The following is a 24635-nucleotide window of genomic DNA, read 5'->3' on the forward strand; positions in this document are numbered from 1 at the left end:
TTTGTATTTTTTTTTCCCAGTTCAGGTCAGATGGGTAATGTACTGATGTCATAACAAGGTTCGAGGGTGGCACATCTCACACAAGCGTGTGAACACTCAATCATCATGCTCATGAACTACAAAAGGATCTAATTTTTGTATTTTTAGTAGAGACAGGGTTTCACCATGTTGGCCAGGCTGGTCTCGAACTCCTGACCTCAAGTGATCCACCTGTCTTGGGCTCCCAAAGCGCTGGGGTTACCTAGCCTATGATTTATGATTCTGTCTCTTTGGGTTTCAGCCTCAGGGTGACAGTGTCTGAATCTAGACAATGTGACTGTCCCTGGGGCCACAGCGTGCCTGTGTCTGTCCCTGTGCAAATCCCTGGAGGTGAACAATGTGTCTGTCTCTACGCCTGGGGTGACAGTGTGCCTGTGTATCATTACTCAGACTGTCCCCCATAACCGGGTAACTTTGTCCCTAGGACTGGCCCTGTGAGTGATGGTGTTTGGATGAAAGAGTCTGGGTGGAAATGTGGCTGCCTGTAGGTGACAGTGCGACAGTGTTACTGTGCCCACCCTTTGGATGAAGTGTGATGCATCTTCATGATGGTTTGTCTGTGGCCCATGCCTGTTCCTGTGAATGGCTGGGTGTCTGGGACTAGGTTGGTGGGGCGCTGCAGGCTAGCCTCACTGCCCTGTATTCCACGCTCACAGGAAGCCCTGACCTTGGGGCCGTGGAGCTGCGCATCGAAGAGCTGCGGCACCACTTCCGAGTGGAGCACGCGGTGGCCGAGGGTGCCAAGAACGTACTGCGCCTGCTCAGCGCTGCCAAGGCCCCGGACCGCAAGGCTGTCAGCGAGGTGAGGGCGGAGCTTTCATTAGAGGTGGGGCTTTAGCTGGGGGCGCAGCTTCAGCAAGCAGCGGGGACTTTGCCAGGAACTGCCATGGTAAGGGGTGGAGCCTCAAAGGGGGTGTAACCTTCATATGAGGCGGGGCATCTGCCAGAGTAGACTGCTGTGAGGGGCGGGGCTTCAACCAGGAAAGGGGCGGGGTGCCAGGAACAGCTTCCGTGTGAGGGGCGGGGCCTCACTGAGGGGCGTGGTTTCAGGCCGGAATGCCTGCGAGTGGCAGGGTCTAGTTTTCCCAGGGGTGGGACTGAGTTAGTTTGAGGTTTAGCCCTCTAGGGAGGAGTCCAGTGGGAGACTCAGTCAGCCTGATGGTGGCGCCTAAGCCTGCACTTGGGAAGGGGCAAGCTTGGTTCGGCCCCCAGAACCACACTTCACATCGCAGGCCCAGGAGAAATTGACAGAATCCAACCAGAAGCTGGGGCTGCTGCGGGAGGCTCTGGAGCGGAGGCTCGGGGAGCTGCCCGCCGACCACCCCAAGGGGCGGCTGCTGCGAGAAGAGCTCGCTGCAGCCTCATCTGCCGCCTTCAGCGCCCGCCTGGCCGGTCCCTTCCCCGCCACTCACTACAGCACCCTGTGCAAGCCCGCGCCGCTCACAGGTAGGCCTGAGACCTGCCCCTCCCACACAGCCCTGGGCCTCTGACTCCTCTCATTTCCCCATTCCTGTGATCCACAACTTCAATCGCCACTCTCCCCAACCCTGGACTCCCATCCTACTGTCCCCTCCCCTGCATCCTGGGCTCTTGCCCCTCTCCACTCCTCAATTTCTCCACTCCTCAATTTCTCCACCCCTCCTCACCTGGCCCAGTGTTTTCCCCCAGCCCATGTCCCCCACCTCAGCCTCACAACCCTCAGCTGTGAGCCTCCTACCCCCTGCTGTAGACCAGCCAGCCCCACCTTCCTCAAACCCCTCAGCCATCTACCCCTCCAGACTGGCCCCGCCATAGACTCCAACCCATCTCAGACCTCAGATTCTCCACCAAATCCTCCCGGAGAACTCCTAGTCCTACCCTGTTTCTGTTTGCCTGGGCCCCTGGCCTGCACCCTGAACCTCTCTTCTGCCTCAAAACTCCCACATCCAAGCCCTTCCTGGCAGGACCGCTTATCTCATATTCTCCTATCCCAGCATGGACATCCTGGCCTCAGGCCCCGTGCTCCAACCTGGCTGTTCTTCACTGGCTCCCACTTGTACCATGGCTGTGTCTGGATGTGTCCCCTCCCCACTGTGGTCCCCTCCCCTCAGCCTGTCCCATACGTGGACCCCTGCTGAGCTTTCCCCTCCTGTAGGGACCCTGGAGGTACGCGTGATGGGCTGCAGAGACCTCCCAGAGACCATCCCCTGGAACCCTACACCCTCAGTGGGGGGACCTGGGACCCCAGACAGCCGCCCCACCTTCCTGAGCCGTCCAGCTCGGGGCCTTTACAGCCGAAGTGGAAGCCTCAGTGGCCGGAGCAGCCTCAAAGCAGAAGCGGAGAACAGCAGTGAGTGGGCATCATAGACCCTAAGAAACAGGGTGGCATGGGGGACCTGGAATGCCCCATAATCCTTTAAAAAATAGGCCAGGGGCCGCTCACGGTGGCTCATGCCAATAATCCCAGCACTTTGGGAGGCTGAGGCATGTGGATCACAAGGTCAGGAGTTTGAGATCAGCCTGACCAATATGGTGAAACCCTGTCTCAACAAAAAATACAAAAATTAGCCAGGGATGGTGATGCACCCCTATAGTCCCGGCTACTTGGGAGGCTGAGACAGGAAAATCGCTTGAACCCAGAAGGTGGAGGTTGCAGTGAGCTGAGATTGCATCACTGCCATCCAGCCTTGGCAACAGTGAGACTCTGTCTCAAGAAAAAAAAAATAGGCCATGGGTCGGGCATGGTGGCTCACACATGTAATGCCAGCACTTTGGAAAGCAAAGGTGGACAGATCACTTGAGGTCAGGAGTTTGAGACCAGCCTGGCCAACATAGTGAAACGCTGTCTGTACTTAAAAATACAGCACTTTGGGAGGCCGAGGCAGGTGGATCACGAGGTCAAGAGATCGAGACCATCCTGGTCAACATGGTGAAACTCCGTCTCTACTAAAAATACAAAAAATTAGCTGGGTGGCGTGTGCCTGTAATCCAGCTACTCAGGAGGCTGAGGCAGGAGAATTGCCTGAACCCAGGAGGCGGAGGTTGCGGTGAGCCGAGATTGCGCCATTGCACTCCAGCCTGGGGAACAAGAGTGAAACTCTGTCTCAAAAAAAAAAAAACAAAAACTTAGCTAGGCGTGGTGGCGCCCACCTGTAATCCCAGCTACTTGCAAGGCTGAGGAGGAGAATTACTTGAACCCAGGAGGTAGAAGTTGCAGTGAGCCATGATCGTGCCACTGCACTCCAGCCTGGGTGACAGAGTGAGACTCCTTCTCAAAATAAAACAAAAAGAAACAAGCAGGCCAGATGCAGCACCTCATGCATATAATTCCAGTACTTTGGGGGGCTGAGTCAGGAGGACTGTTTGAGGCCAGGAGTTTGAGACCAGCGTGGGCAACATAGCAAGACCCCGTCTCTACAAAAAATAAAATGTAAAAATTAGCCACGTGTGGTAGCCTGCATCTGTAGTCCTAGCTATTGCAGAGGATGAGATGTGAGAATCACTTGAGCCCAGGAGCTCCAGGCTGTAGTGAGCTATCATTGAGCCATTTCACTCCAGCCTAGACAACAGAATAATACCCTATTTCTAAATTAAACAACAACAACAACATTCAAGTTTATTTAGATTAAAAAAAGAAAAAGAAAAAACGAGAAACCAGTATGTCATACTCATTAGGATCACTAATACTATTTTTAAAACCCAACAAAACGAACAGAAAATAACACATGTTGGTGAGGATGTGGGGAGAAGTTAGAACCTTTGTGCACCATTGGTGGGAATGTAAAATGGTGCAGCCACTATGGAAAATATATTGGCATGGCCAGGCTTGGTGGCTGACACCTGTAATCCCAGCACTTTGGGAGGCTGAGTGGGGGGCAGATTACCTGAAGTCAGGAGTTCGAGACCAGCCTGGCTAACATGGCAAACCCCATCTCTACTAAAAATACAAAAATTAGTTGGACATGGTGGTGTGTGTCTGTAATCTCAGCTACTCAGAAGGCTGAGGCAGGAGAATTGCTTGAACCCAGGAGGCAGAAGTTGCAATAACCAGAGATCGTGCCACTGCACTCCAGCCTGGGTGACAGAAAGAGACTCCGTTTCAATATATATATATATATATATACACACACACACATATATACATATTTATACATACATACACACACACACACATATATATATGTGTATATATATGTGTGTGTGTGTGTGTATATGGAGTTCCTGAAACAATTAAAAACACAGTAGGCAGGCCAGGAGCAATGGCTCACACCTGTAATCCCCACACTTTGGGAGGCCGAAGCAGGTGGATCACTTGAGGTCAGGAGTTTGAGACCAGCCTGGCTATCATGGCGAAACGCCATCTCTGCTAAAAATACAAAAGTTAGCTGGGCGTGGTGGCGCGTGCCTGTAGTCCCAGCTCTCCGGAGGGTGAGGCAGGAGAACTGCTTGAACCTGGGAGGTGGAGGTTGCAGTGAGCTGAGATCATGCCACTGCACTCCAGCCTGGGTGACAGTGTGAGACTCTGTCTCAAAAGAAAAAAAAAACCGCTCCAAAAAAAAAAAACCAAGACTCCAGAGTAACCATATAATCCAGTTCTACTTCTGGGCATATCCCCAAAAGGATTAAAAACAGGGCCTCCGAGGTTCCATAATGTATACATATTTCAAAACAACGTGGTGTACTTGACAAATACATGTAATTTTTATTTGTCAGTTTTAAAAATAGTGATAGAAAAATATTTTAAAAATAAAAGGATTTCAAAGAGATATTTGTATACCTGTGTTCATAGCAGCATTATGAAAGCCAAAAATGGGAGCAATCCAGTGTCCACCAATAGATGAATGGATAAACAAAACGTGGGCCAGCCATACAATGGAACATTACTCAGATACAAGAAGGAAATAAGGGTCAGAGCAGTGGCTCATGCCTGTAATCCCAAGACTTCGGGAGACCGAGTGGGCAGACTGCCTGAGGTCAGGAGTTTGTGACCAGTCTGGCCAACATGGCGAAACCCCATCTTTACTAAAAATACAAAAAATTAGCCAGGCGTGGTGGTATGTGCCTGTAATCCTAGCTACTCCGGAGGCTGAGGCAGGGGAATTGCTTGAACCAGGGAGGTGGAGGTTGCAGTGAGCAGAGATTGCACCCACTGCACTCCAGCCTGGGCAACAGAGTGAAACTCCATCTTAAAAAATAATAATAAAATGAAAAAGAGAGAAGGCTGGGCGTGGTGACTCAGGCCTATAATTGCAGCACTTTGGGAGGCTGAAGCGGGTGGATCACAAAGTCAGGAGTTCGAGACCAGCCTGGCCAACAAGGTGAGACCCTGTCTCTACTAAAAATAAAAAAAATTAGTTGGGTGTGGTGGCAGACGCCTGTAATCCCAGCTACTCGGGAGGCTGAGAAGAGAACTGTGAACCCGGGAGGCAGAGATTGCACTACTGCACTCCAGCCTGGGCAACATATGAGACTCGTTCTCGAAAAAGAAATAAAAATATATATAAAATAATATAATATAAAAAGTAAATAAAAAGGAAATAAATCTTTCCAGGTGTGGTGGCTCAGGCCTGTAATCCCAGCACTTTCAGAGGCCAAGACAGGTGGATCACTTGAGCTCAGGAGTTTGAGACCAGCCTGGGCAACCTGGTGAAACCCCATCTCTATTAAAAATACAAAAAATTAGCTGGGCGTGGTGGTACATACCTGTAGCCCCAGCTACTCGGGAGGTTGAGGTAGGAAAATCGCTTGAGCCCAGGAGGCAGGGGTTGCAGTGAGCCAAGATCATGCCACTGCACTCCAGCCTGGGCATTCTATGACAAAAAAGTGAGTGACATTCTATCTCAAAAAAAAAAAAAATAGGGAGGCCGGGTGTCGTGGCTCATGCCTGTAATCCCAGCACTTTGGGAGGCCAAGGCGGGTGGATCACGAGGTCAAGAGATCGAGACCATCGTGGTCAACATGGTGAAACCCTGTCTCTACTAAAAATACAAAAAATTAGCTGGGCATGGTGGCACGTGCCTGTAATCCCAGCTACTCAGGAGGCTGAGGCAGGAGAATTGCCTGAACCCAGGAGGCGGAGGTTGCGGTGAGCCGAGATCGCCCCATTGCACTCTAGCCTGGGTAACAAGAGCGAAAAACTCCGTCTCAAAAAAAAAAATAATAATAGGGGGAAAGAAATCCTGTCCCATGCTGTAACATGGATGAACCTTGAGGACATTAGGCTACGTGCCAGTCCCAAAAAGACAAATATTTTATGATTCCAGTTATGTGATATCTCTAGAATAGTCAGACTCACAGAGACAGAAAGTGGAATGATGGATGCCCGGGGGTAGAGGGAGTGGGGAATGGGGAGTTATTTAACGTGGACAGAGCTTTCGTTGTGTAAGGTGAGAGAGTTCTGGAGGTGGATGGTGGTAATGGTCGCACGGCAGTATGAATGTGCTTAATGCCACTGAACTGGATGCTTAAACATGACTGTGATGGCCGGGCGCGGTGGCTCACGCTTGTAGTCACAGCACTTTGGGAGGCTGAGGCAGTCAGGAGTTTGAGACCAGCCTGGTCAACGTGGTGAAACACCATCTCTACTAAATATACAAAAATGAGCTGGGCGTGGTGGCAGGCACCTGTAATCCTAGCTACTCCGGAGGCTGAGGCAGAGAATTGCTTGAACCCGGGAGGCGGAGATTACAGTGAGCCGAGATGGCGCCACGGAACTCCAGCCTGGGCAACAGAGCGAGACTCAATCTCAAAGAAAAAAACAAGATAAATTTTATGTTATATGTATTTTACCGTAATTTTTTTTTGAGATGGAATTTCAATCTTGTTGACCAGGCTGGAGTGCAATAGTGCGATCTCTGCTCACTGCAATCTCAGCTTCCAGGGTTCAAGCGATTCTCCTGCCTCAGCTTCCCGAGTAGCTGGAATTACAGGCATGCACCACCATGCATGGCTCATTTTTGTATTTTTAGTAGAGACTGGGTTTCACCATGTTGGCCAGGCTGGTCTTGAACTCCCAACCTCAGGTGATCTGCCTGCCTTGGCCTCCCAAAGTGCTGGGATTACAGGCGTGAGCCACCCCATGCCTGGCCTCATAATTTTTTTAAAAAGAAAATTTAATTTCTAATCTTGTGGCTAAAAAATAAGAAAGAAAATTAACACATATGTACCAAAAAAAAAAAAGGGGAGTGTTGGGAAGAATAACAGGAGAACAAACACCCATGTCACCACCACCTGGGTTCAGAAATAGAATATTGCGAGGCTGGGCAAGGTGGCTCACGCCGGTAATCCCAACACTTTGGGAGGGCCGAGGTGGGCAGATCACCTGATGTCAAGAATTCAAGACCAGCCTGGCCAACATGGTGAAACCCTATCTGTGAAAAAAAAAGAAATAGAATATTGCAGCCAGATGCCTTGGCTCATACCTGTAATCCCAGCACTTGGGAGGCTGATTCAGGAGGATCACTTCAGCCCAAGAGTTCAAGACCAGCCTGGGCAACATGGTAACACCTTGTCTTTACAAATAATAAAAAGATTGGGGTACATGTTGTCAGGCCCTCCTGAGTCTGTGTCACAGAAAAGAAAAATAATGGGGGAATAAAAGAAAACAGATGAATCAAAAATGTGGTTCCCGCTACTCAGGAGGCTGAAACGGGAGGACTGCTTGAGCTTAGGACGTCAGGGCTACGGTGAGCTGTATTTGCACCACTGGACTCCAGCCTGGGTGACTGAGGTAGACTCCATCTTAAAAAGAAAAGAGAAAAAGACCGGGTGCAGTGGCTGACGCTTGTAATCCCAGCACTTTGGGAAGCCGAGGTGGATTTCAAGATTAGGAGTTCAAGACCATCCTGGTCAACATGGTGAAACCCTGTCTCTCCTAAAAATACAAAAATTAGCCAGGGGTGCTGGCGGGGCGGGGGGGTTGGAGGTGGCGCTTGTAATCCCAGCTACTCAGGAGGCTGAGGCAGGAGAATCCCTTGAACCTGAGAGGTGGACGTTGTAGTGAGCCAAGATTTCGCCACTGCACTCCAGCTTGGGTGACAGAGTGAGACTCCATCTCACAAACAAAAAAAAAGCAAAACCAAAAAAAAACATTGTTTTGGGAGACTCATCTATTTTGTTGTGGGAAGCTATAGTTAATTCATATTTTTTTCCTGCTTAATAATCCATTATGTTAGACTAAGCCATATCAAATTGCCTTTTTCTGAAAGCAAAAAAAAAAAAAATAGTTAAATATCAGCAATTTCATACTTCAGCTACTAAGACTGTATTGCAGTTTTAAAATATTAATTCTGTTAATGGACTGTGGGAGGCCTCTATTTTGGGCCATTATATATACGTTATGTAGATGTATCTCCTGACATATACCCACATGCATTTTACTAGGGTAATCTTTAGGAGTGGCTGGGTGCGTGGCTCATGCCTATAATCCCAGCACTTGGGAGGCCGAGGCAGGCAGATCACTTGAGGTCAGGAGTTCAAGACCAGCCTGGCCAACATGGTGAAACCCCATCTCTACTAAAAACACAAGAATTAGCTGGACATGGTGGTGTGTGCCTGTAGTCCGAGCTACTTTGGAGGCTGAGATGTGAGAATCTGAAGGAGGTAGAAGTTGCAGTGAGCCAAGATGGCGCCACTGCACTCCAGCCTGGGAGACAGAGCAAGACTCTGGTTCAATCAATCAATCAATCAGTAAATCCTTAGGAATATGTTGCTGAGGCTTCCATGTAGAATAAAAGTGAATTTGGGGCCGGGCGCGGTGGCTCAAGCCTGTAATCCCAGCACTTTGGGAGGCTGAGGCAGGTGGATCACGAGGTCAAGAGATTGAGACCATCTTGGTCAACATGGTGAAACCCCGTCTCTACTAAAAATACAAAAATTAGCTGGGCATGGTGGCACGTGCCTGTAGTCCCAGCTACTCGGGAGGCTGAGGCAGGAGAATTGCCTGAACCCAGGAGGCAGAGGTTGCGGTGAGCCAGGATCGCGGCGTTGCACTCCAGCCTGGGTAACAAGAGTGAAACTCTGTCTCAAAAAAAAAAAAAAGTGAATTTGGATCCCTGCCTCCCCTTATACCATAGTAAAAAAAATCAACTGGATTTAAAGACTTTAATGTCAAATGCAAAACTACAGTGGCAGAAAAGTTACGGAGGGAGGATTTCGTTAAAAAAGACAGTAGACAGCCAGGCCTGGTGACTGATGCCTGTAATCCCAGATACTTTAGAGGCTGAGGCAGGAGAATCACTTGAGGCCAGGAGTTTGAGACCAGCCTGGGCAACATAACAAGACTCATCTCTATCAAAAAAGGAAAAAAAAAAAAAAAGAAAAAGGTAATAGAGGTGCCCCTTTCTACCAGCATTTTCTTTTTTCTTTTCTTCTTTTTTTTTTTTTTTTTTTTTTTTCGGTTTGAGACAAAGTTTTACTCTTGTTGCCCAGGCTGGAATGCAATGGCACAATCTCAGCTCACTGCAACCTCCGCCTCCTGGGTTCAAGTGATTCTCCTGCCTCAGCCTCCCGAGTAGCTGGGATTACAGACATGCACCACCATGCCTGGGTGATTTTGTATTTTTAGTAGACACAGGGTTTCATCACTTTAGGCAGGCTGGTCTTGAACTCGTGACCTCAGATGATCCTCCTGCCTCAGCTTCCCAAAGTGTTGAGATTACAGGCATGAGCCACTATGCCCAGCTGTTTTTCTTTTCTTTTTTTGAGACAGAGTCTTACTGTGTCACCCAAACTGGAGTACAGTGGCACGAGCTCAACTCAGTGCAACCTCAGCCTCCCGGGTACAAGCAATTCTCCTGCCTCAGGCTCCCAAGTACTGGGCATTACAGGTGTGTGCCACCACACCCAACTAGTTTTTGTATATATTGTAGAGATGGGATTTCGCCATGATGGCCAGGCTGGTGTCGAATTCCTAGCCTCAAGTGATCCGCCTGCCTCGACCTCCCAAAGTGCTGGGATGACAGGCATGAGCCACCTTTGCCTGGCCACTGCCAGCGTTTTCTGACTGAGCCCTCTCCCCGTTTCAGATGAAGTCAGCACTGTGCTTAAGCTGGATAACACAGTGGTGGGGCAGACGTCTTGGAAGCCATGTGGCCCCGACGCCTGGGACCAGAGCTTCACCCTGGAGCTGGAGAGGGTGAGCTGTGTTGAAGGGCATTAGAGCTGAGAGGAGGAGGGCTTCCATGCCTCTGGCACCCTGAGTGATGGCCCTCTTCCTCTTTCTCCAGGCGCGGGAACTGGAGTTGGCAGTATTCTGGCGGGACCAGCGGGGCCTGTGTGCCCTCAAATTCCTGAAGTTGGAGGATTTCTTGGACAATGAGAGGCATGAGGTGCAGCTGGACATGGAACCCCAGGGCTGCTTGGTGGCTGAGGTACAGCCCACCCCTAACCCTGAGAAAATGCTGCTTCTCCCTCACTCCCCAACTTCCAGTTTTCTAGAAGGAAAAACATTTTAGGTCTGGCTCTTCCAGAAGGGGAAGATAAGTTTTAGGCTCTTCTAGAAGAGGAAAAAAAAGTTTTAGATCCAGCTCTTCTAAAAATGGAAGACACGTTTTAGCTCTGCCTTTTCTAGAAGGAGAAGATGCTTTTTAGGTCAGCCTCTTCTAGAAGGGGAAGATGCGTTTTAGATCTGCTTTTTCTGTAAGGGGAAGACACATTTTAGGTCAGGCTTTTCTAAAAGGGGAAGGTATGTTTTATATCTATCTCTTCTGAAAGGGGAAGATATGTTTCAAATAGATGTCTTCTAGAGGGAAAGATATGTTTTAGATCAGGCTCTTCTAGAAAGGGAAGATAGGCTTCAGATCTGCCTGTTCTAGGCTGGGCATGGTGCCTCACACCTGTAATCCCAGCACTTTAGGAGGCCGAGACAGGTGGATCACTTGAGGCCAGGAGTTTAAGACCATCCTGGCCAACATGGGGAAAACCCACCTCTACTAAAACTACAAAAATTAGCTGGATATGGTATTGGGCACCTGTATTCCCAGCTACTTGGGAGGCTGAGGCAGGAGAATCCCTTGAACCCCTTAGGTGGAGGTTGCAGTGAGCTGTGATCCTGCCACTGCCCTCCAGCCTGGGCAACAGAGTGAGACTCTCTCACAAAAAGAAAAAAATAAAAAAAGGCCACATCAGTGACATGACCTTAGCTGGGTTTGGTTTTGTTCCGAAGCAACATATTCAAAAAACAAAAAGAAGAGGAAGAAGAAGCTGATTTCCAAATTTAGAAATGTTTAAAGAAAGAAGTAAATAAATTATAAAATTTCATCCAGCCAGGAAAGAGATAGAAAACCTGGCAGCGTGTCGTGGTGTTTGCTACCAGAGCCACGGTCGAGAGAGAGCAATTCCGTCCACAGTTGTGGGAGGGTGATGGTCTGAACGGAGGTGTCCTGTCTTTGGTGCTGTTCACACTGGGGCCTGGTCATCCTCTGTGACAGGGCTGTCCCGTGCTCTGGAGGACGGTTAGCAGCACCTCTGGCCACTGCTTACAGGATGTTGGTGACTCCGCCTCCCCTGAGCTTTGGCAGCCCAGAGACCTCCAGACATTGTCAAGGGTTTTCAGTTGGGAACTCTCATCTGAATAACATTTCTAGCAGAGTTCTCATTGCATAAACCGGGCTCTGTAGCAAGCACTTTGCCAGCATGAACTTGTTAATTGTCACAGCCACCCAACAAAAGAGGGACTGTTATTACTCAAATTTGACAGTGGGCTGGGCGCAGTGGCTCACGCCTATAATCTCAGCACTTTGGGAGGCCGAAGTGGGTGGATCACGAGGTCAAGAGATTGAGACCATCCTGGTCAACATGGTGAAACCCCGTCTCTACTAAAGATACAAAAAATTAGCTAGGCATGGTGGTGCGTGCCTGTAATCCCAGCTACTTGGGAGGCTGAGGCAGGAGAATTACCTGAACCCAGGAGGCGGAGGTTGCGGTGAGCCGAGATCACGCCATTGCACTCCAGCGTGGGTAACAAGAGCAAAACTCCGTCTTAAAAATAAATAAATAAGGAATTAAAAAAAAATGTGACAGTGGAGGAAACTGAGGCACAGAGGAGGAAAATCACTTGACCCCTCATTTAGCCAATTTATCCTAAAAAACACTTTTAATATTCCCCTAACCTAAATGTGTACCCTGTTTTACATACATATATTGCATAGGTTATCTATGTATGTATGTATACACAATCTACCTACCTACCTACTAACCTTCCTATCCATCTATCCATCCTATTTTTCTATGCATTCATCCATCCATCTTGTCTATGCATCCATCTGTCCATTAATAGATGTACCTATATTATCTGTTTTATCTGTGTATTCATCTATAATAGGTATCTATATTATCTGTTTATCTTATCCATCCATCCATTCATCTATATTATCTATCAATCAACCAATCTGTCTTTGCATCATCCATCTATAATATCTATCAGTCATTTATCCATCCATCCATCCATCCATCCATGTATCTGTATTATCTATCAACCAATCTGTCTTTGCATCCATCCATCTATATTATCTATCAGTCATCTTATCCATCTATCCATCCATCTCTGTATATTCCTCTCTCTTATGTCTACCCATCTGCTCTCTGTCTCTATTCTCTATATCTACCTGCTGCTGCTGCTGCTTTTTTTTTTTTTTTTTAATAAAGACGGGGTTTCACCATGTTGGTCAGGCTGGTCTTGAACTCCCGACCTCAAGGTGATCCGCCTACCTTGGCCTCCAAAGTGCTTGGATTACAGGCTTGAGCCACCGCGCCCGGCCTATTCTCTATATCTATCTGTGCCCCTCTCTATTTTTTTCTGTATATCTGTGTTTATCTACATGTCCATCCATCCATCTCGCTATGTCTGTGTGTCCCTATCTCTGTCAATCCCTCTCTCTCTAGCTGTAACTACCCAGCCATCCATCCCCTGTCTCTGTATCTGTCTATCTGTTTCCCCATCTCTCTATATCCACATCCCCAAGCAGAGGTTCTTCCCTGGTCTGACCATCGCAGACCACTGAAAGAAAGGGGCTCGGAGGGGGTTGACCTCAGATGGCAGAGCTTTAAATTGTTTTTCCATTCAGAGCACAGTCCAGAACCAAATGGGAAGTGGTGGCGGGTGGCCTGGGCGACAAATTTTTTTTAAAATTTTTTGAGATGGAGTCTTCCTCTGTCACCAGGCTGGAGTGCAGTGGCACTATCTCAGCTCACTGCAACCTCTGCCTTCCGAGTTTAAGCAATTCTCCTGCCTCAGCCTCCCGAGTAGCTAGGACTACAGGAGCCCGCCACCATGCCCAGCTAATTTTTTTATTTTTAGTAGACACGGGGTTTCACCATGTTAGCCAGGATGGTCTCGATCTCTTGACCTCATGATGTGCCCACCTCAGCATCCCAAAGTGCTGGGATTACAGGCATGAGCCACCATGCCCCGCCCTGGGGGACAAATTCTAAAGCATTTCTCCTCGCCTTCAAGGTCTGCCGGTAGCGCTCTGTTCTGTTTGTACGCCTCCACAGCAGCACCATCCCCTAGAACTTTCTGCAGCACCAGCCCATAGAACTTTTGGCCAGGTGCCATGGCTCATGCCTGGAATCCCAGCACTTTGGGAGGCCAAGGTGGGCGGATCGTTTGAGGCCAGGAGTTGGAGACAATGAAGAGGTTGATGACCTCTTCATTGTCACCTAGTACTTGGATTGAATGTGATGCCCCACAATCAGAACCCCACTCAGGTGCGCATGCCTATGCTCCTAGGGGCTTCCTCACCAAGCTGTCTGCCTGCAGGGGGGCAGGGCGACCTCACCTTTTGGTCCCTCCCTCCAGGTCACCTTCCGAAACCCTGTCATTGAGAGGATTCCTCGGCTCCGACGGCAGAAGAAAATTTTCTCCAAGCAGCAAGGTGAGAGGCTGCTCCAGAGCCTCTCGGGGAGAGGCTGGGGATCCTGAGAGTGTCACGAGGGGTGACACCTGCCCCTGTCCCCCCAGGGAAGGCGTTCCAGCACGCTAGGCAGATGAACATCGATGTTGCCACGTGGGTGCGGCTGCTCCGGAGGCTCATCCCCAACACCACCTTCAGCCCCGGGGCTTCTCCGGGATCCGAGGCCCGGAGCGCCAGGTAAGGAAGGAGGGCCCCAGGGACCCAGTTGCCCCTTGAAGCTTTCCAGGGTCTTGCGTCCCAGACACACCCTTCTCTCTTCTGCTGCAGTGACATATCGGTGGAGAAGCTGAACCTCAGCACCGACTCAGACAGCTCACCGCAGAAGAGCTCGCAGGATCCTCCTTCTAGCCCATCGAGCCTGGTGAGGGTCCCCCCTTCTTTCCCCCTAGGTCTGGCCTGGGCAGCGTCAGGGGTCCTGCTCCAGGCTCAGAGACCTCTAGGAACTTCCCTGGAGTCACGCAGCATGTCTATGCTGGCTAAAAATGTGTGCCCAGATCTCCATCCTGGTTAAAAAGTGGCTCATGCCTATAATCCCAGCACTTTTGGGAGGCAGACAGGGGAGGACCACTGGAGCCCTGGAGTTTGAGACCAGCCTGAACAACACAGTGAAACCCCATTTCTATAAAAAGTTAGCTGGATATGGGCCGGGTGTGGTAGCTCACGCCTGTAATCCCAGCACTTTTGGAGGCTGAGGCGGGTGGATTATGGGGTCAAGAGTTCGAGACCAGCCTGGCCAATATGGTGAAACCCCATCTCTACTAAAAATACAAAAATTAGCTGGGCATGGTGGTGGGCACCTGTAGTCCCAGCTACTCGGGAGGCTGAGGCAGGAGAATTGCTTGAACCTGGGAGGCAGAGGTTTCAGTGAGCCAAGATCACACCACTGCACTCCGGCCTGGGTAACAGCGAGACTCCGTCCCAAAAAAAAAAAAAAAAAAAAGAGTAGTGTTCTCTAGACAGAGGTTCCCGAAAGCCAGGAGCCACAGTGGGACATACAGGGTGACAGAAATGTTCCTCATCTTGATCTAGGTCAGAGGGCAGCACCCATTTTCCGTAAAGCACCAGAGAGTCAATAGTTTTGGCTTTGCGGCCAGACAGTCCCTGTCTGCTCTGTAGGAGGCTGAGAGCAGCCACAGACGATCTGTACACCATAAGAGAGTGTCTGTCTTCCAGTAAAACCTCACTGGTAGTACACACTGAAGTGCGGACATCGTAGAACTTTCATGGGTGATGAAATATTACTCCTCTTTTCTTTTTTTTCCCCAACAACTTTGTTTTTACCCCAATCAGTTTTTTTAAACTGATTTTAAATGTAAAAATCAGTTCACCTGTGGTCCCAGCTACTCGGGAGGCTGAGGCAGGAGGATAATTTGAGCTCAGGAGTTGGAGTCCAGTCTGAACAACATGGCCAAACTCCAAAACGCCGGGCACCGTGACTCACACCTGTAATCCCAGTGCTTTGGGAGGCCGAGGAGGGCGGATCATAAGGTCAGGAGTTCGAGACCAGTCTGGCCAACATGGTGAAACTCGTCTCTACTAATAATACAAAAAAAAAAAATTAACCGGGCACGGTGGTAGGTGCCTGTAATCCCAGCTACTCGGGAGGCTGAGGCAGGAGAATTACTTGAACCTGGGAGGTGGAGCGTGCGGTGAGCCGAGAAGATGTCACGGCACTCTAGCCTGGCCAACAGAGTGAGACTCCATCAAAAAAAAAAAAAAATGTGAAAGCCATTCTTAACTCTTACAAACTTGATAAAAACAGAATGTAAAATAGGCCACCAGCCAGCATTTGCCAACTCCTAGGCTGGGTGATGGTTTGCTGGGTGCACACATATGTAACCTGTTCCTCTTGCCCACCTTACTGAGTGCATTTTATTTATTTATTTAGAAATGGAGTGTCACTCTAAATGGCACGATCTTGGCTCACTGCAACCTCCGCCTCCTGGGTTCAAGCGATTTTCTCACCTCAGCCTTCTGAGTAGCTGGGACTACAGGCATGCGCCACCATGTCTAGCTGATTTTTATATTTTTAGTAGATATGGGATTTCACCATGTTGGCCGGGCTGGTCTGGAACTCCTGTCTTTTAAGTAATCTGCCCACCTCAGCCTCTCAAAGTGCTGGGATTACAGGCGTGAGCCACTGAGCCCAGCCTGAATGCATTTTATCTTTTTTTTGAGACAGGGTCTTGCTCTGTCACCTAGGCTGGAGTGCAGTGGTGCGATCATGGCTCATGGCAGCCTCAAACTCCTGAGCTCAGATTATTCTCCCACTTCAGCCTCCCAAGTAGCTGGAACTGCAGGTGTGCACCACTACACCTGGCTCATTGTATATACATATCTCTATTTTTTTAGAAAGTAGAAGTAGTTATAAAGTAATTATAAAGTACTTTTGTTTTAAAAATTATACCTGTAATCCCAGCACCTTGGGAGGCTGAGGTCATGTGTTTGTACCAGCCTGGGTAACGTAGTGAGCTCCCATCTCTACCAAATAAACAATTGGCCAGGCATGGTGCCTTGAGCAGTTCTCCTGCCTCAATCTCCCAAGTAGCTGGGAGAACAGGTGCCCACCACCACATTCGGCTAATTTTTAAATATTTTTAGTAGAGACGGGTTTCACCATGTTGGTCAGGCTGGTCTTGAACTCCCGACCTCAGGTTATCAACCCACCTCAGCCTCCCAAAGTGCTGGGATTTTAGGCATGAGCCACCATGTCTGGCTGATAAAATATATTTGGAATGTAAAACATGCTGGGGAAAGACATAAAGCTGAGAAGGGGCACAGGGCACGTGAGGGGCTCTGTTGTATGCGGTGGTCAGCAGAGCTGACGTTTGAGTAAAGGCCTGGAGGAGGTCAGCGAGGAGCCACACAGGTGTCAGAAGAGAAAAGTTCGGGAAGAGGGAACAGCTGTGCAGAGGTCCTGGGGTAGAATTGCGCCTGGTTTGTTCAGGGTGCAGGGTTGGGTGGAGTGTGGCTGGAGGAGAGTGAGAGAGGGCTGTGTGGGAGGAGACATGAGGACGGGGTCGCGGGACCAGATATTGCTGGGCCTTGGAGGCTGTTGTTACGAGGGCCTCTCTGACTCCCCTTACTCTGGCCTCCTCTCTCCTCCACAGAGCTCCCCGATCCAGGAATCCTCCACCACTCCCGAGCTGCCTTCGGAGACCCAGGAGACCCCAGGCCCCGCCCTGTGCAGGTGACACCCCTCCCCGGCCCCTTGCCCACCACCCCTGGTTGCCTGGTTTCCTGTTCCCATCAGTGGCCTCTCTCCACAGCCCTCTGAGGAAGTCACCTCTGACCCTCGAGGATTTCAAGTTCCTGGCAGTGCTGGGCCGGGGTCACTTTGGGAAGGTGAGGTGGAGGGCAGGGAACTGGGGGGCTGAGAGTCCAGACCCCCATGTCTCTGGCTGGCTACTAAAACCACCCCTGCCCACTCTGGTTCCAGGTGCTGCTCTCCGAATTCCGGTCCAGTGGGGAGCTGTTCGCCATCAAGGCTTTGAAGAAAGGGGACATTGTGGCCCGAGACGAGGTGGAGAGGTGGGGACCTGCTCTGGTCCTCTGGGGACCTTGTTTCCTCTTTTGGGAAATGGGAGACAAAGCAGTTCTCTCCCTGTGGCTGTAGGGAGAGTGACTCATAGTTGTTATTAACGCCAGGCGCGGTGGCTCTCGCCTGTAATCCCAGCACTCTGGGAGGCCAAGGCAGGCAGATCCCTTGGGTTCAGAAGTTCAGGACCAGGCCGGGCAACGTGATGACACCCCCATCTCTACAAAAACAGAATAATTAGGCAGGCGTGGTGGCACATGCTTGTAGTTCTAGCTACTCATGAGGCTGAGATAGGAGGATGGCCTGAGCCCAGTAGGTGAAGGTTGCAGGGAGCTGAGGTTGCGCCACTACACTCCAGCCTCGGCAACAGAGTGAGGCCCTGTCTCAAAAGAAAGTCATTAATACCTACCAGCCTAGGCCAGGCGCGGGGGCTCACACCTGTAATTTCAGCACTTTGGGAAGCCGAGGGGGGTGGATCACGAGGTCAGGAGATCAAAACCAGCCTGGCCAAGATGGTGAAACCCTGTCTCTACTAAAAATACAATAATTAGCCAGGCGCAGTGGCAGGCGCCTGTAATCCCAGCTACTTGGGAGGCTGAGGCAGGAGAATCGCTTGAACCCAGGAGGTGGAGGTTGCAATGAGCTGATTTCACGCCAGTGCACTCCAGCCCGACTTTGCCTTCCACACGGTTGTCAGGTGCTCTACACAATGCCTCACCCCTCTACACATTTGGTACAGGCACCAAGACTGCCCTTGGTCTTCCCAGCATCCTTTTGATAATCAGGAACCCAACTCAGAAAGACTGAAACAAGTAAAGAAATTTATTGGTCTGGATAAGAAAAGTTCAGGAGAGTGCTGCCTTCAGGCACGGCTGTATCCAGGTGCTGAGATGACGTTTCTCAGTTCTGCTTTCTTCTGTGTGGGCTTTGCTTGCCTTCTGGGAGTCTGAGGTAAGGGGTGGCCATATTCTCTGACCCCTGCCTTCTGCCCCTCCCCAGCCTGATGTGTGAGAAGCGGATCTTGGCAGCAGTGACCAGCGCAGGACACCCCTTTCTGGTGAACCTCTTCGGCTGTTTCCAGACACCGGAGCACGTGTGCTTCGTGATGGAGTACTCAGCCGGCGGGGACCTGATGCTGCACATCCACAGTGATGTGTTCTCCGAGCCCCGTGCCGTGTGAGCCGAGTCCCCCAGGCTGGGCCCCTGCCTCCCACCCCAGCATCTGACACCTCAGTTCCCCCAAGAGGCTGGCAGTCTGCTGCTCGCCTCTCCACCCTCAGGCCTTGGAGCTTTGGGGAGACTGGGGGACTTTTGAGGATGTGGGAGCCAGGCTTATGTAACCCTCCCTGCTGGTAGGGTGGCCCCGCCCCGCTCAGCAGCCTCTGTCTCTCTGCAGCTTTTATTCTGCCTGCGTGGTGCTGGGCCTACAGTTTCTTCATGAACACAAAATCGTCTACAGGTGTGTGCCTGTGTGCGTGCATGTGCACACTGCCCGCTGTGGGAAGAGGCCGCCGACCCCCACTCATCCCTCTTTCCACCCACACAGGGACCTGAAGTTGGACAATTTGCTCCTGGACACTGAGGGCTACGTCAAGATCGCAGACTTTGGCCTCTGCAAGGAGGGTGAGGGCTGGCCTCAGGATTAGACACAGGATGGGGGACGGAATGGGGTCCCTAATGCTACTCGGGGTACCCCCCACCCTGACCCTGGGACAGGGCAGGCTGTGTGGACGACCCTACATTGGGCTGAGTGACTCCTCCGGCCCCCATAACCTCACATGCCCTTCTATCCGCAGGGATGGGCTATGGGGACCGGACCAGCACATTCTGTGGAACCCCAGAGTTCCTGGCCCCTGAGGTGCTGACGGACACGTCGTACACGCGGGCCGTGGACTGGTGGGGGCTGGGTGTGCTGCTCTACGAGATGCTGGTTGGTGAGGTAAGGCCCTGCCCCTGTGTGCCTCACATGCCACTGGAACCTGTGTGTGCCAGGGGGTGGGATCCAAGTCTGCCTCCACCACATGCTGTGTGATTGAGGGCTGCTGTCTCTGCCTCTCTGGCCTATTTCCATATCTATAAAATGGGACATTTCCCTGCCTGAGTAAACCAGCACCCAAGAGCTGCAGCAGAGCCGAGGGCTCAGGCCGGGCTGGGTCTGGAGCAGCCAGAGGAGGGTCCTCATTCACCCCGGGCCTCCCTCTCCCCAGTCCCCATTCCCAGGGGATGACGAGGAGGAGGTCTTTGACAGCATCGTCAATGATGAGGTTCGCTACCCCCGTTTCCTGTCTGCCGAAGCCATCGGCATCATGAGAAGGGTGAGGATCCTCGCTGTGAGGTGGGCCTGGGGAGGGACTGGAAGGGGACAGATCCTGACACAGTGCTCCTTCCTCCAAGCTGCTGCGGAGGAACCCAGAGCGGAGGCTGGGATCCAGCGAGAGAGATGCGGAGGATGTGAAGAAACAGCCCTTCTTCAGGGTGAGGTTCCCTCAGGGACCCCAACCACCCAGCCCCCTCCTAGGGCCAGTTCATCGCCCCATGCCCGATGCCCCCCCAGACTAGTCGCTTTGCCTCCTGCACCTCCAGGGCAACATCATCACCTCCTCTGACCCTCTGATTCCCTCCCCTACTTTTGTTCCCTTCAGGGACCCTCCTAATCCCTTTTTTCTTAATCTCCACTTTTTTCTCTTTTTAATTTTTTTTTTGAGCCACGGTCTCACTCTGTCTCCCAGGCTGAAATGCAATGGTGCAATCTCAGCTCACTGCAACCTCTGCCTCCCGGGTTCATGCGGTTCTCCTGCCTCAGCCTCCAGAGTAGCTGGGACTACAGGTGCCCACCACCACGCCTGGCTAATTTTTGTATTTTTAGTAGAGATGGAGTTTCACCATGTTGGCCAGACTGATCTCGAACTCCTGATCTCAAGTGATCTACTGACCTCGGCCTCCCAAAGTGCTGGCATGAGCCACCGAGCCCAGCCAGGCCTGGCTAATTTTTGTATTTTTAGTAGTGATGGAGTTTCACCATGTTGGCCAGGCTGGTTTTGAACTCTTGGCCTCAAGTGATCCTGGATTACAGGCGTGAGCCACCATGCCCCGCCTCCACTTTTCCTGATCTGGCTTCTCCACCAGGCTCTGGCAGGTGATCCCTCTTGAGCACGTCTCCCCAGCCCACTTTTCCTTCATATGCTGACTCCTCTCCATGGTCCCCCAGCCTCAGAACTGGTCCCCACTGCAGCACGCCCCCTCCACAGCCTCCCAGGTTGACCTTCCCCTCTGCTGCCCTCCCCTGCAGACTCTGGGCTGGGAAGCCCTGTTGGCACGGCGCCTGCCGCCGCCCTTTGTGCCCACGCTGTCCGACCGCACAGACGTCAGCAACTTCGATGAGGAGTTCACTGGGGAGGCCCCCACACTGAGCCCGCCCCGCGACGCGAGGCCCCTCACAGCTGCGGAGCAGGCGGCCTTCCTGGACTTCGACTTCGTGGCGGGGAGCTGCTAGCCCCTTCCTCTGCCCCTGCCCCTGCCCGAGAACTCCTAGTTTTTAAAGACGCCTTTGGGATTTGCCTGATCCATGCAACCTCCGTGTCTTCTTGTGTGCAGTCGTTGGGGGCGGGGCTGTGCTTGGAGGTGGGGACGTTTGGGAGGCAGGTGGCTGGGTGGTCGTGGGAGTCTCGAGTGATGGGGGTGTCATTCGAAGAGGATCAAGGAACGGTGTGGACTCGGGGCTGTTCGTATGATGGGTAGCGTGGGTAAGCCGAGATGGGAGAGAGGTCGGGTTTGTGGTGGGGGGCACCCAGGAGCAGGGGGCAACATGGTTTGGGAATAGGGTTTTGGGACTGTATTGGAAGAGCTGAAAGCCACAGTGAGCAAAATGGTTGCGGAAGTCGGTCAGGGCGGTGGCAAGGGCAGGAAACGCCCCCAACACCCTCTCGCTCAGCTCCCAGGGGATCCCCAGCCCCCGCCGCGCGCACGGTGCGCTTGCTCCTGCGGTGCCCACGGCCCGGCACCGCGCGCCGCCGAAGACCGCGCGCCCGATGTCTCCACGCCCTCTTCTGGCAGGTCCCGGAACGGCACCCGCCCTGGAGGCGCACGTCGCGCCTCTGCAGCGCCCGCGCGGCCGCACTGGCTGTGGAAGCCCGGACGGGACACACCACCCACCCTGCCTGGGCTCGCAGAATGGCTTTTTATTCCTCAAAGGCACCTGGGCCTGGCCTAGGGTGGGCTGGTTTAGTCGTTGGACCTCCGGTTGTGCTTAGAAGTGGCTGAGGCCGCTGTGCCGGGAGCTGCGCAGCGAGCTGGCCTCCCAGGCGCTCCGGGTCAGGCCCAGCCCTGCGGGGCCGCCCTTGGCCCCGGCCCTCGAGGGCAGGAGTCGAAGCAGTTGGCGCAGCACGGCCTGGCGCAGCAGGATGTACACCCAAGGATCCAGGATCTGGTTCCAGGTGGCAAGGCGCACGGCCAGGAACAGTGGCCGCTGCAGGGAGGTAGAGCTCCAGCCCCCGACGGCCAGTGCCACCAACACCTGCGGGAAAAGCCGGTGTGAGCCGCCGGGCGGGCGCAAGGTGGCGCCGGGATCGTGGGGGCGTGGCTGGAGGCTAAAAGCCTGGGAGGAGGGGCGACCCTTCGCAGGGAGGGTAAATGGGGATCCAGGGAGGAAAGGGGGGCAAAGAAACACCTTCAGTGGCCAGAGGAGTCTCAGGTATCCCGGAAAGAGGAAAAACGAGGGGATTGGGTGAAAGGACTAGGGAGTGAAGAGGAGGCTTGTGTGGGTTGGGGTGCACTACAAAGACCCCAGAAAGGAAGAAGAGATGGGGTCCAGGAGGAAGGATGGAAGGGAGGTCAGCTGGAGAAGGCGATGCTGGCTTTTCGGGCAGGTGGGGCCTCCAGGGGTCAGGGCCTTAATTGGGTCCAGGAAGGAGGCCCCAAGTGTCCTGGGACCAGGAAGGGCAGGAAGGGCCCAAGAGGGAGCTGGAAGGAGCTGGCTCGAGGGGCCGATGCGCCCCTCACCAGCAGCGGGCTCCAGCAGATGCACGACACCACCATGATACCGATAAGCTGGCCCACCATCTCCACGTCGTGGGCGCGAGCTCTGCGTGCCGAGCCGCGGCTCCGGGAGCTGCCAAAGGCGGTGGAGGCCGAAGCGATGGACGAGGCGGAGGAGGCGGAGGCCGAGCGAGGTCCGCGCGCCCCCCAGCGACGCCGGCTGTCTGGGCCCGAGGCCTGAGGCCGTCGGGAGCGGCGTCTCCAGCGGGCTCGCAAGAGGGCCAGGCCGCTGAGCGTGTTGCACACCAGCGCGGCGAGGAGCGCGGCCAGGCCGAGGCCGGCGAAGATGCCGGCGAGCAGTGCCTGGCGCCAGCCGCCCGGGGGACCCAGGCCGATGAAGCACCACGTGCCGGGATACTGCAGCTCGTAGCGGCCCACGCGCGCCAGCGGCAGCAGCGCCACGGCCAAGGCCACCGCGGCCAGTGCGCCCAGAGCCAGGCGCGCGCGGGTGACTGAGACCCGCGCGGCGTGGAGCAGCGGCCGCGTGACGCCCACGCAGCGTTCCACAGCCATGCCGCAGCCCAGCAGTAGCGGGCACAGGCCGAAGAAGACCATGCAGCCGCCCAGGAAGTGGCAGGCCCCGCCGGCCGGCGCGCGCCCCGCGGCGTACAGGCGCAGCACCAGCGCGCCCGGGATGACGTGACCCGCCAGGTCGGTGGCCAGCAGGCTGGCCACGAACAGCAGGAAGGTAGCGGCCGAGCGGCGGCGTCGCAGACGGCCCGCGGCCTGCGCTAGCAGCGCCAGCGCCAGCAAGTTGGACACGGCACCCAGCGTCATGGAGAAGATGGGCAGCGCAGGCGAAGTGCCCGAAGCGCCCGAAGGCGGCACAGCCGACGCGTTGGGGACCCAGGGCACCGTGCACGTGGCCGCCTCGCCGGCCAGGCTCAGGTTGAGGGGCCCGCAAGGGCTCATGTCAGGCGCCGGGAGTGCTGGGTAGAGGAGAGGAGGGCAGAGTGAGGCTGGCTGGGCCCGGGCAGGGACCACCCCACAATGGCATCTCAGAACATCAGGGCCCTTTGACTCCATGGCGTTCTCCTGCAGCCCCTCTGCCCATGGCAACTCCACATGACCCTGGCCACTCCATTTCGAAACCCTCCTCCCTCTCCTCTGCCTCTCACCAACCCATCTCCTGCTCCAGGGCCTCCTTCTTTCCCTACTGGCCCCTTCTCTGTCCTTCATGGTTCCCTGCAAGATTCCCCCCAGCCTGGCCTGAGGGTAGTCTCTGCCAGCGCCTCTGGGCCTCACAGATCCCCCTCTGACCACCACCACAGCAAATTCCTGGCCTGTGGCTCCATGTGATAACTGTCACCCATTTCGCTCCTGGGGCCCTATCTAACCTTCCGTCTGTCAGCTTTACTCCAATCCCTTCCCTGATGACCCACCCCCATCTCTACCATCATGGGCACATGTCTCCCCACGGCCCCATCTCTGTCCCCACAGCCATGTCCCTATCCCCCATGGACCCATCTCTGACCCCACATGGCACAGCCACATCTGTGCCATGGACCCATCTCTGCCCCCACCCGCTGGACAGGTCTCTGCTCCACTGCAGTCTCTGTCCAGGCCCTACCCCTATCACCTCTGCCTCACCCTGGATGCCCGCGGTTCCACTCCATGTCCCTGCCCCAGAGGCCTCGAGGGGGGCCCCAGGACCATCCACTCTTTGATATCCTGGTGGTAAGGGCTGAAGTGCCCACCAGGCCAGATGGGAAGGGAGGATGGCCAGAAGGTGAGATAGGGATGCACAGATGGGGGGAAGAGCACAGGGGCACAGGATGGACAGACAGGTGGCCATGGCCCCATCCCTTTGTGCCCTCCTCCTCCCCAACCAGGGACCCTCGTATGCCCCAACCTGCTTACCCGGCACTGCCTGGGATGTGGGGTCCCCATTGCCCGCCGCTCAGCCCTGCTCCCCACTGCGCCCTGGCTCTCCGGCAGGCCGCTTCCTTCCTCCCTCTTCCTTGGGCGGCTCCTTGGCTCCTCCCGCCGCCCTTGCTGGCCTCCAGGGGCCGCTCCACCCCGCGCACGCCCGCTGGGGGCCTGGAGTGGCAGAGACCCCCGCCCCCTGCTCCTGGCAATGGGCGGGGGCCACTCTGGGCCCTGGCTCATCCATGAGGAGCGAGGCTCCCTGG

The 24635-nt window shown here is 53.5% G+C and overlaps 2 protein-coding genes and 1 non-coding gene across 14 annotated transcripts in view; 1 reads left to right on the forward strand and 2 right to left on the reverse strand.

The window, feature by feature from the left end:
* PKN1 (protein kinase N1) overlaps positions 1–21031 on the forward strand; it is a 41370-nt gene extending 20339 nt beyond the window's left edge. For all 12 annotated transcript variants that reach the window (XM_078360785.1, XM_078360784.1, XM_035284957.3 and 9 more), the window contains 18 exons: positions 696–841; positions 1272–1485; positions 2174–2368; positions 10044–10153; positions 10245–10388; positions 13817–13892; positions 13979–14108; positions 14199–14292; positions 17042–17121; positions 17201–17276; positions 17371–17462; positions 18469–18645; positions 18866–18928; positions 19016–19092; positions 19266–19408; positions 19677–19784; positions 19864–19944; positions 20759–21031. In XM_078360785.1, the coding sequence (XP_078216911.1) occupies positions 696–841; positions 1272–1485; positions 2174–2368; positions 10044–10153; positions 10245–10388; positions 13817–13892; positions 13979–14108; positions 14199–14292; positions 17042–17121; positions 17201–17276; positions 17371–17462; positions 18469–18645; positions 18866–18928; positions 19016–19092; positions 19266–19408; positions 19677–19784; positions 19864–19944; positions 20759–20962 (2210 nt within the window). In that variant the 3' untranslated portion in view covers positions 20963–21031. The remainder of the gene's footprint in view (positions 1–695; positions 842–1271; positions 1486–2173; positions 2369–10043; positions 10154–10244; positions 10389–13816; positions 13893–13978; positions 14109–14198; positions 14293–17041; positions 17122–17200; positions 17277–17370; positions 17463–18468; positions 18646–18865; positions 18929–19015; positions 19093–19265; positions 19409–19676; positions 19785–19863; positions 19945–20758) is intronic.
* On the reverse strand, positions 25–128 carry LOC118150384 (small nucleolar RNA U13). Its single transcript, XR_004738491.2, has one exon. It is a non-coding gene; the product is annotated as a small nucleolar RNA U13 (small nucleolar RNA).
* A 594-nt stretch (positions 21032–21625) lies between the features above and the next one.
* Positions 21626–24470, reverse strand: PTGER1 (prostaglandin E receptor 1). Its single transcript, XM_002761826.6, has 3 exons — positions 24364–24470; positions 22468–23432; positions 21626–21982 (listed from the first exon to the last, which is right to left on the reverse strand). Exons 2-3 carry the CDS (start codon positions 23413–23415, stop codon positions 21716–21718), a joined length of 1215 nt encoding a protein of 404 aa, XP_002761872.1. The 5' UTR covers positions 23416–23432; positions 24364–24470; the 3' UTR covers positions 21626–21715.
* Positions 24471–24635: the final 165 nt, after the last annotated feature.

The sequence above is a fragment of the Callithrix jacchus genome, chromosome 22, assembly GCF_049354715.1.
Source record: "Callithrix jacchus isolate 240 chromosome 22, calJac240_pri, whole genome shotgun sequence".
NCBI classification, from domain to species: Eukaryota; Metazoa; Chordata; class Mammalia; order Primates; family Cebidae; genus Callithrix; species Callithrix jacchus.

Bases quoted from the DNA above. Each gene is read 5' to 3' on its own strand.
- PTGER1 (XM_002761826.6), bottom strand. From the start codon at position 23,415: ATGAGCCCTTGCGGGCCCCTCAACCTGAGCCTGGCCGGCGAGGCGGCC. The intron at 21,983-22,467 runs GTGAGGGGCGCA...CTTTTCCCGCAG, and splicing joins TCTGCTGGAGCCCGCTGCTG to GTGTTGGTGGCACTGGCCGT.